This window comes from Stegodyphus dumicola, chromosome 8 (assembly GCF_044657685.1).
Source record: "Stegodyphus dumicola isolate Sdum_Otavi_A_Nest chromosome 8, ASM4465768v1".
In the NCBI taxonomy this organism is placed as follows: Eukaryota; Metazoa; Arthropoda; class Arachnida; order Araneae; family Eresidae; genus Stegodyphus; species Stegodyphus dumicola.
The window spans coordinates 171,858,672-171,870,716 of NC_140775.1; the positions used below are offsets into that span (position 1 = coordinate 171,858,672).

General features: G+C 33.7%; 1 protein-coding gene across 1 annotated transcript; it reads right to left on the reverse strand.

Moving 5' to 3' along the window:
* Positions 1-9,453: 9,453 nt before the first annotated feature.
* On the reverse strand, positions 9,454-11,710 carry LOC146996042 (heat shock protein 70 B2-like). Its single transcript, XM_085822750.1, has one exon. It carries the CDS (start codon positions 11,537-11,539, stop codon positions 9,623-9,625), a length of 1,917 nt encoding a protein of 638 aa, XP_085678876.1. The 5' UTR covers positions 11,540-11,710; the 3' UTR covers positions 9,454-9,622.
* Between the last annotated feature and the right edge of the window lie 335 nt (positions 11,711-12,045).

A 12,045-nucleotide genomic window follows, 5' to 3' on the forward strand; every position in this document is an offset into this window, starting at 1 on the left:
GTCAAACTTTAAAATATTGAAAACAGAAATTTATTATGGCTAATGGTAACAAAATTTCTTCTCAGTGACAACATATTAAAACTTTACTCAACTGATTAAAAAGATCTTTTTTTTAGATACTTATTAGATATATTTAGATAGAAGCCACTAGAACTCACTTTAACTGTGAGAAAGAATTAGTCTGAATGTATTCTAATAAACTCAAAGCGAAAATAAAATTATGATTCAAATTGAAGAAAAGAACGGTGAAAGCATTTAAAATTGAAAACTTCAATTAAAATATCACGTATTCCAAAATGCTCACTCTTGGAATCAAAACTGTCCATTTAAGAGGAGAAACACAAAGGCTTCCCTTGAGGTAAGGAAATGTAGTTTGAGTATTTTGTTTAAGGCATTTTATACTGGAAACAAAGATATGGAGGTACTTCATGGTATTCCACAATTTTTTTTTAAAGTCTCGAATTATTAACTAAGACTTGTAAGCTTAGTTAATAATTACACACAAAAGCTATCTGTATGATAAAATTGTGGAACAACTCTATAACTCAACCACAACTCCAAGACATCAGTAAACAAAGCTAATATTATACTTGAATACTATACTTGAATGATTTTGTATACTAACCTCTTTATGTTCTTTGATGTCATTTAATAATTAAGCAAGCATTAGGAATACTTCTGGCTTGTATTTTGAGGGGAAAAATATCTAAAATTTATACTAAGTTTCTAGTTATTTCCTCCGGAAAGGGAAGGGCAAGCTAGGAAAGAACCTAAAATTCTTTTCACGGAGCATTCATTATGTTAATTTTAATTCATTTATACTTAACTCTGCTAGATTATTATGTAAAATTACATCATTTTTAAAACTAAAAATGTGCATAACAAATAGAACACACTATAAATCCATGGTGCGACATACATTATAGCCGAGTGGAAAATGTTACAGATTCTTATTCAAGATTTTAAAATTGCACCATTTGCAGCAGAATGATTCTTACTCTTAAAACATGTGCTGCCTTATTTGATGGTTAATGTGAATATAGCACAGACTAGAATGGCTATCTGCCTAAATAGACAAATCACTTCATGAAAGAATTTTCATAGGAAACTGGCTTGTATTTATTTAAATTACATATACTACATTAATATAGCACTACTATTTGCTCTATTTTGCATTTAAAGGAGGGCGTAGGTTTGAATTTTAGAGAACGAATACACTGTCTTTGTGGCATAGAAGAACTTTAAAATACTGTACAGTAGAAACATTAGTGGTAGGAAAAGCCAGGTGGGATATCCTCAGATTCACCCCTCCTGGAGATGCACAGTGAGAACTAAGATAGAGAGGAATCAATTCATGTTGTCCCCTGGCAAAAGGACTGGTACCTGTGGTTGGGAAACAATGGACATAGAAATAAGTTTTTTTAAATAACTGTCATATACACATGAAAGTTCACATGCATGTATATTTTAAAATAAGGAAATACAATACGTTTCACTTCTTTTCTAAGGGAGTTGCAATAGGTGTTTTTTCAAACATAAATTTTTGGCTGTAATTTTGCTGTTCATTTGACCTGGGTTCATTGCAAGGTGAACGAGCTGACTGCATGAGCGTTTGCATAGTTTCTCTTATGTAACGTGGACATCAGCCAGTTTCACTTAAAAACACTTTCAAGAAGGTGTCCCTTCCCCTAAGTAAATAACCCTTGTATGCTTTACTCTAATGAAACAAACCAAACCAATCAAATAAGAATTTCCTTAAAAAAAATTAAAATGCTCCTTGTGACATACCTTTTTAAAAAATTACCCTTCAGTATTATTGAAAAAGAGCATTATGGAGAAATCTTACTATAAGAGTTTTTATAAACTTAACAAACTCCAATTTTAAAACGCATACTAGATTTTAATTACACAGAGGATAATAACTATCTATCACAAATCTTGCATTTAAAAAACCTGTTAAAACACATGATGCATTCAAAGAAGTAAAAAATCAGGCAAAATACATTTTGGTGGTAAGGGGAGAAACATTTAAAATACAATCTTATTCTAATCATTCCTTTCCTAAGAAAGGATTTTTTATTTAATCTCAGTTTCTGTAAAGGTATTATAATAGACATAGATGACATGAAATTAAGAACATTCATTCATAAGCGTAAATGTTTGCTGAAATTTGCCACTGTCGAGTCTGTGCACAAGGCCTAATCTTCTGACATTTTCAATGTCGGACATGATAAATTTTGTGGGGCCGACCTTGCTGCAGGTTGAAATCAAGATGGTTAGAAATAAAAGCAGCAGTAACACGAGAAACTGAAATATGTAATCTGCTAACCTAATACACCAGATTATTTTCTTTTTTAATTTCTTGGGGGATCAAAATCATCAATCCTTATCATATTTCCTCATACATGTCTGAGTTGATATCAGTTTTCCGTAAGATATTTAAAGAGTAAAAAGTAGTTAAAAAAGAAACAAATTGTTCTCATTATGCAAGAAATCAAATTTCGACTTTTCTCAGTTAAAAAATATAAGTATTGCTGATTTATAATTAGATCAGTTATTAATTTGAATACATTGTCTACGTAGTCGATTTTCTCCTTCAAAATTCATTTCTACCTATTTTAAATTGTACCTTATAATTACAGCAGGTAAAACACAAGTTACATTACATCGGAAGATAAAAAAGAAAACTGAAGATGAATTTTAAGCCATTTTCTAATGCAACATTTAAAATTACATTAGCAGCAGTGAAAGTTTTCAAAGCGAATTTTGTTGAAGACGAATGCACTCAGAATAAAGCAGAATTATAACAGTATAAGATAAAACAGAGAAAAGCTGAAAAGGAGAAGAGATTAAAAAAACTGTCCTTTACATGCCAGAATGTTTACGATGTAATGATCATTTTTTTTTGCACCAGGAGCATAATAAAATGAGGAAAACTGAAAAAGGGACAGGAGAATGAGATCATTTTTTTTTTTTCTGATAATTTTAAATTATTATCCCATTATCAGAAAAGGTGCATTGGTTTTCTATAATAGAAACCAGAAAGGAATAAATATTCACAAATCACCAAAAAATAATGGAAGAAAACTTGCACAGAATTTGAACTGATTTAATAGTTGGCAAAGGCAGGGATATTGTGTATGCTAAACTAAGTACAATTAGAAACTGTGTGGTTCTATTAATTTTCAAAATTATTTACATTAAATTAACTTAAACCTTTCCTTTTATCTAAAAAGAGAAAAACGTATAGTTATTAAATTTGCTTCTCCATTAAAAGCATCACTGAAAGCAGCCTGTCTTGAAATAAGGGTGTTTGATTTGCAAATAAAAGTATTCTGCAAGTATGACACAGCCTGTAGATCAAATTATGAGATGGCCAGAAATCTTAATTTCAGAAATTTTAGATATGAAACAACCATCAAATAGCCAAATTAAGAAATTTCCCAAAATAGTTTACTACTGACCAACATGAATATTTTATTTTGATAATCACAAGAATTTCTTCCGTGTTTAATGTTTCATCTACTTCACCAACTAACTGATATCAAGAGTTGCATACAAAAAGATTAGACTGCCCTTTTTATCATATCACAAAAGTCCTTTCCAAACACTAAGATAAATACAGACCCCTTTTTCTCATAGGCACAATGAGAAATTATGCATGCAACAGCTAAAATTATTCCATTTCAGATTTTGTATATTTATGTAGATCCATTATCAGTTTTAAACCTTAGTTAGAATGTAAGAGATTACTTTTTCATTTGACAAAATTAAGTTGTGAAATATTCAAACACACTTTGGATGAAATTATAATATGTTATTCAATGACGTGAAGATACATATTAGGAAAACAGAAACTTCTGCACGAGTTTTCATCACAGCATCAGTAAGTGTAGTGATTCCAAATAGCAAAACATAGTGTCTATTAATAGGGAAGCTATGGATAAAATTTTATTAACGTGAGTTACATATCAATGACATTTTAAAATACATCTCTAGCAATTTGAAAACATAAAATAATAAAGACATAATGTAATCACATCCCATTTTTATAGGAATTCCCTATATTCAAAATGCAAATGATTATTTCTACTTTAAGCAAAAATGTTGGCATAAGTTTCACATAGATTCGGAGCAAAATTCTATTGATTTCAATGGCAGTCAGACCTATGTCAATCTTAAAGTATTAGCACCTCTCGTAGAAATAACCTTTCAAAAAGATCATAATTCTTAGCACAACAACAAATATTAATAGTCTGTAAAATAAGCATTCTCTTCCTGACCAAGAGGAGCAAACATTTTACATGCAAACAAACTTAAAAACTATAAAATATTTCACTTGGAATTTATAATTAAATTCATAATCTATCACTCTGAAATTATTTCAGTTGAAAATAATAATTTATAACTTCTTATTGGAGCCAAGCTAATTTATTTCTGTTTGGGATGCTTTTCCCACAGACCATCATAATTTCTTGCTTCGGTATCATGTATGCATTTGATTTCAAATCGGTATATACATACTATGTTTCATTAACATTTTAACATTTTTAGTCTTTGTAAATCAAAAGGCTTCTTTTATTAGGATTCTGATGGTAAAAGGATACAGAAAGCAAAGTCATTATGAATATGTCCAAAGTAAAGTGAGTTGGTGGGAAAGCACCAATGCAGTACAACTGACTAAAAGATTTTAAACAAAATACAGTCAAAAGTCGTTAATTCGGACACCCATAATTCGGAATGATCTATAATCCGGACCACAAAACTAAAAACTTTCTGGGCATGCGCCGCGTTGACACATGCGCATAAGACCTTTTACGACTGCGCATATGAGTGTGCGGAAGTGCAGAATATGTTTTCGTGTGCGCGTTTTATGTATAATAGACGTATAAGCTAAAATTATCTAATTATCTATTTCAGTTAATGTTGATGATTGCGTTGTTCCTTAATTTTCGAATTGGATCCGGCTTATTATTTTTTGCAGACTGTAAGAGCAATTTTATAAAAGTAAGCTTGAACTTTCGATTATATCAAATAGAATTTCCGATATATATTTGTCAATATGTAAAGGATCTAAAGCGAAAGTATGTTTTGAAATCCGAAATCTTTTTATCAATTTCACGCTGCTCGGCAGGGGGAACGCCGCGGCGGGCGCGTAATGAATTGGAAGTTGATTTGTCAGCACTATCCTTATCTTCAGCGCAGATGTTTTTATTTTATTTGGCTTATAATTCCTTACCAAATGTAGTATTTCATCTCGATATGCTCCGTCTTTGATATGATTTAAAACAAGTTCCTCGTCATTATAATTCGCTTCCGATAGCGAAGAAAAGTAACAGAGATTATTGAAAACGAAAAAATTTCGATTGACGAATTAGTCGGTGTTCTTGACACAGCAATTATAGGACTTGAACTGCGGAACTTTGTAACTGAACAAGAAATTATGTCTGTTTAATAGAATTAAAGAGAAAGTATTATCACATGAAACGAAGCAAAACTTAAACAACTTACATTGAAAGAAATGTTTAACAAAGTAAACAAATAAATATTAAGCTTTTTCTTTTTGCAAATTTTGATACCCTTTAGATCATAATTGTTCTTTATTTCAATAAATTACGGTTTCATATTTTTAATTTTAGAATTTCTGCATGCCATCTTATGAGATTTCAACTGATGATCTATAATCCGGAAAAATCGATAATCCGGAAACGCCAAAGTCCCGACGAGTCCGGAGTAACGACTTTTGACTGTAATAATGTACGAAAAGCAGTAAATAAACAACAAGAAAGGATATTTTTTTGACATGTATTACTCTAAATTTGGCTCCAGTCGAGAGAGTTTCGAATAGACTGATAATTTCAAATATGGGTTCGGTACAGAATGAGAGTGAGCACTTTATGGATTTCTTTGGCATATTTCGTTAAATACCTCGAAGCAGAATGAAACAAAATAAATGAGAAACCAAAGAATATTGAAATGAAGTTTTTATTAAATGTTCATTTTTCATTTTCCAGCCAAGAACATATACATTACAAACAGAAATATGAAGTCACGGAACTACATTGCTCCAAGGTGAAGATGACAGTGAGAGAACCATTCTCGAAAGGTATGTGAATGCTTCTACAATTTAGACTGCCAGCAGTAAAACGAATCATTCAAATTTTTGAATCCTGTTAACTGGGTAAGGTATGTGGAGTTTTTGGGATGAGCTCCCTTGCCCAGCATTCTAATGAAGTTAGGTCATTTTGTTTTACCATATTCAACAAACCAGTTCTAAATTCTAAAGAACAAAAAGCAATTCAATAAGAAGAAGAAGGTAAAGAAATCTGAAATGAAGCAATGGTTCTCGACCGTTTTCGCCCCCATGCACTTCTTTCACCAGTGCTAGACATTCATATCCCTTTTTCCAAAACACCTAACTACAAATGCATTTCATTAAATTTAGAGTATATTTTATTCTGTTTTAAAACAAAAAAGGTACAGAAAAATGTTTATAAATACTGAACTTGAACAAACGTAGTTTTTTATAATCACAAACTAAAATCAAATGCTTAATAGTTATATAAAAGGCTGATTGCATTCCTTCCTGAAACTAACAAATTCTCTCCCCCCTTCCTGAGAGACTAGCTGAATATGTTAAAAAAAAATTAAGCTTCAATCTGTGGAACAGAAACATAGCTAATTAAATATTTAAAATGTTCTCCCTATATTTGTGATAGCTGAGTTTTAAAACATTACTTTGAATTTAAAATAGTACTTTCAAGATGCTTTGGAAAAAATGAATCTACTCCTTTATATTATACAAATATGAATACATACAGTTCCAGTATCCTACTTTATAGGATGCCAAAAAGCTTTCAGTGCTACGAAATCATTACACACAAAACGACACTTGACTAGTGCAACAGTCTCACATTTAGATGAATGCTATAGGAAAACAAAATTATCTGCAACTGCGGATAGTTGTCTTGAGTGAGTCCATTATTTAATCGTGTATGATTACAAGCTTATATAGTGAACAGAGAGAAACACTGTTTCGAGGGCATGTTAGGAAAAGGAACGGAAATGTAACTGTTAAGTATGAAGTATATTTACCGGAGACCACACGACTAGTAACAAATGTTGCTAGGCTATTTAAAGGATGAAGACAAAATTCACTTGAAAGAAGTATGTGGCATATGAATGGAAATGCAACAGTAAATAAGAATTAAATATATTTCACATAGTAATTCACGTGTAACAGAGTTCACCAGTGAAAAAAAAAAGAAAATAAAGGTGCAATGGAAGTACCACATAAAACACTTGTTGAAGTATAGGAAACTTTAAATTGTGGAAAATTGCATGCTACTGAAAAAAAGAAAAATTCCAGTATAATGGGGAAATCAGATTTGCTTCATATAATCGCAGCACTTCAACTTCAGAATCATACAAAGTAATAATATAAATTCATGTTCGAACTCGACATATCTTTTGATCACGAAGTTGAAAGTTAATTCATTTTTACATTTTACACTACAAGCAAAATTTAATAAACAGGCTATCCTTTTTTAAAACGGAAAGTTTAATTAACACATGCGAATATTATTCACACATAGAAAATCTTAAGATTTATGAATAAAAGTAGATATATTTTACAGATTTTGAAAGAGTAGTTTCCATGAAACCAAGTGAATTTGGAAATAAGCATCTCACTCAGTCCAAAAGCTAACTACAGATAATTGTTTTTCTTTATCATCGGTGAATAGAAACATTACTCATATCTGCATTTTATGCTCCTGTTTATTTCTTCATTTATATTTCTATTGCTTTTGTTTCTATTAATGTTTGAATAATAAGTTACACATTGTATAAGAGCAAATAATCATATAATTTTATTTAAACACTAAACAAAGTAAATTCCATTCCAAAACATTCTACATCATTTATTAAACTTAATACTTCGAACTCAAAGACACAATTTAAGATAAGATTTGTACTTCGTTTAGTAAAAATATTGTGCAATACGTGCCCCACCTTTCAACACCAAATAATAACAGGATTATTTTTAAAAGAAACATGCATCAAAAACAATCAGACACATTCAAACTTCAAAACATCTACCGTATAATAGCTGGAAAAGTTTGGGAAATTTTACATTTAATAAGACTTGCAAAAGTAAGATTCCTTTCACTTCATTAATTTTTCCTTCACTTCAAGATCAACGAATTGCATTTTAGAAAATATTTCACCTTAATTTTACAGAATTAAAACACATCTGTATATCCAAACATGCAATTTTGAAATGTGTAATTAAACTGCTTTTAGAAGTGGCATGCTGGTCTTGTTTCCGTTTCTGACAATCCACATAATAATAATAAAAAGAAATAGACATTTTCGTCCTCTAGATCGAAGAAATTACTCCAAACAGAAAATCATTTTTTTCTTGGAACAGAAAAATGGGAATAGTATACATAACAAAATTCCTTTCTGAAAGATTTCCATGGCCAGTTATTCAAAATCAAATTTATTACAATTTTACTCCTGAACACCATTCAAATTAAATGCACCTGAGGAAGACAACTTTAGAAGCATAACCAATGGTACAATGTACCAGTGTGCTAATAAAACACATTCAAATCTAGAAAGTTCCCATGCATCAAACTACCAGTAAGACTAAATTTTAAAAGTACCGAACATTTACTGAAATTACCACTTTACACAATTAATTACTGTAATTTGTCGCATTGAACTTCTAAAATGCACACGGGCTGCAAACAGTTCCGACTCATGGAAATTTTATTCATGTGAAAAGTCCAGCCACCCAATACTACTAACAGATGAAAATCTCAAATGCAAAAACATGTCTAGTCATTTTCACTATGAAGAAAAATAAAATCTCAGACATTTAACGTACACATGGATCTTACAATTTAGAAAACTTACGCAGTCCTGTGGAGTAGAACCACATATTGCTCAATTGACTGTACTTACCCACTCATATGAATATTCTCTCTCTTGCTGCTGGAGTCTACGCAGTAAACATTTGCACAATGTATTCAAACCCTGCTTGAAACATATTTGAAAAATTTTCAACGTGTAACATTTTCTTGTTGTGAAACACATTTTTTTTTTTTTTTTTTTTTACATTTGTAAGCAGAAGAATTGGATATGGTTTAATGTCTGTTATTTGAATACCATCAGCTCACTGCATCGTAAATTTCAAGTTTTCTTACAGCTGTATGTTTACGGAAACCGAACTTCGTAAAAACTTCTCATTATGCACAATACAATTAATAATCTGTAGCTTTAAATAAGTGATTCTGAGTAATTTGTTGAAGAGTTGCAAAATATTTATTATGCTGTGCATGATTGCAGATTTACTTGTAAAATTACAAAGTACTTTACATCTGCATGAAAATATGTTTTATCAAAATACAGGGGAAAAAGAAGACACAAATGAAAACACACACATAATAAAAAAATTAAATAACTTACTTTATTTTGTTCTTCTGGAATTAAATATCACAGATTTAAAATATAAAAAAATTCAATCATTTAATGATGCAAGTTAAATTTACTGGCGAGACATGATATATTTACATATATACATGGAATTTGAATGCTCTAATCAAAGTCCAAGATGCTAATCAACTTCTTCAATGGTAGGGCCAGTGCTGGTTCTGGGCCTAGGTTCCTGACTAGAACTGAAATTGTTTGCTTGATGCAATTTAGTCATGAGAGGAGACAATTCAGATTGCACTTCTTTCATTTTATGTTCTATTTCTTCCTTCTCTGCAAGTGTATTGTTATCTAACCACTGAATTACAGAATCGCAAGTCTGCTTAACTTTGGCTTTATCTGAGACAGACAGCTTATCGTCCGATGCAGAGTCAGCTGCTTGCTTTACGCTATACACGTAGCTTTCGAGGGCATTGCGTGAAGCTACTCTCTCTCTTTGCTCTGCATCTTCTTTTTCGTACTGCTTCGCTTCTTCCAGCATCCTCTCGATCTCCTCTTTCGACAGACGGCCTTTGTCGTTGGTGATGCGGATGCTCTGCGACTTTCCAGAGCTCTTCTCCATCGCAGAGACTTGGAGGATACCGTTCGCATCTAGGTCGAAGGTCACTTCAATCTGGGGAATGCCTCTTGGAGCAGGAGGTATTCCCGACAGCTGGAACCTCCCTAGCAAGTGATTGTCTTTTGTCATTGCCCTTTCTCCTTCATAAACCTGAATGTCTACACCTGGCTGATTATCAGAATAAGTTGTGAAAACTTGCGATGTCTTGCAGGGGATGCGGGAATTTCTCTCGATGATTTTGGTCATCACACCACCCGCCGTTTCGATGCCCAGCGACAAAGGAGCTACATCTACCAATAGGACATCTCTGATCTTCTCATCTGTGTTTCCTGTCAGAACGGCGGCTTGGACGGCTGCCCCATAGGCCACTGCTTCGTCTGGATTGATCGACATGCAAAGTTCCTTCCCATGGAAAAAGTCTCTCAGCATTTTCTGTATCTTGGGAATGCGTGTCGAACCGCCGACCAAGACAACGTCGTGGATGCTGCTCTTGTCTAACTTTGCATCTTTCAGGGCTCGCTCCACTGGCTCGAGGGTCGATCGGAAGAGGTCCATGCACAGCTCCTCAAATCTCGCTCTGGTTATTTTCGAATAAAAGTCTATCCCTTCGAATAGGGCATCTATTTCAATGCTAGCCTCCGTGCTGCTGGACAGTGTCCTCTTGGCTCTCTCACAAGCAGTTCGCAGCCTCCGAAGAGCTCTTGGACTGGAACGCAGGTCTTTGCGATGCTTGCGCTTGAACTCCTCCACAAAATATGTCACCATCCTATTATCAAAGTCCTCTCCTCCCAGGTGAGTGTCACCGGCTGTAGATCTCACCTCGAACAAGGAACCTTCATCGATTGTCAGGATCGACACATCAAATGTGCCACCTCCCAAGTCAAAGATTAGGACATTCTTTTCACCTCTCAGATTCTTGTCCAGACCATATGCCAGGGCAGCTGCTGTTGGTTCGTTGATGATTCTCAACACATTCAGTCCAGCAATTTTCCCGGCATCCTTTGTTGCTTGTCTCTGCGAATCATTGAAGTATGCAGGAACTGTGATTACAGCATCAGTAATTTTTTGCCCTAAGTACATCTCAGCAGTCTCTTTCATCTTAGTCAAGACCATGGCACTTATTTCTTCAGGATTAAAACACTTGCGCTCACCTTTGAACTCCACACAGATCTTTGGTTTGCCGCCTTCGTTTACTACCTTGAAGGGCCAATTTTTTAAATCTTGCTGGATTTTGGGATCATCAAACTTTCTGCCAATCAACCTCTTTGCATCGAAGATGGTGTTTTCGGGATTCAGAGCAACCTGAGATTTCGCTGGATCGCCGATCAGCCTCTCGGTCTCCGTAAAGGCGACATAACTAGGTGTTGTGCGATTGCCCTGGTCGTTGGCTATGATTTCCACGTTTCCGTGCTGGAAGACGCCGACGCAAGAGTACGTCGTCCCCAAGTCAATACCAATAGCTGGCGCTTTTCCACTCGGCATCTCAAATATTACTTTAACAGCAATAATAAATCACTGCAGAAAGTCACTGGTGGAAGAGAAACGCTTTCAGAAAACTTCACAAAAGATTCGCAGGTAATGCAAAATCGCAGCACTTCGAAAAGTCACTTTGTTTGTTTACAACTCTAACGGCCGCCATCACGTGGCTCATATTTATACTTTCGTAGCGGCTTCCGGAAGTGTCGCGAACATTCCCCGGCAGTGACATCAAAGCGATTGTTCTGCCACCTTCCAGATCATCCGGAAATTTCTCGAAGAATCGCTCGTGGTGCCCTCTAGAGGATTCCAGCAGAAGTAAAAGTAAACATTATAACTTTCATTTAACAAATCTCTTTCAGGGAACATTTAAGGATAAACTAACTTTAAATCGCACAATTTTCGTTAATAGTCATCTTGTCGTAAGCTCGTTTCTTGAAACATTAGAATACGCTGCTGAAAGCAACGTTCGAAATTATCATCTGCATTAGAAATCTCAAATCTCAATGTAA

Excerpts from the sequence above, each read along its gene's own strand:
- LOC146996042 (XM_085822750.1), bottom strand. The coding sequence starts at position 11,539 with ATGCCGAGTGGAAAAGCGCCAGCTATTGGTATTGACTTGGGGACGACG.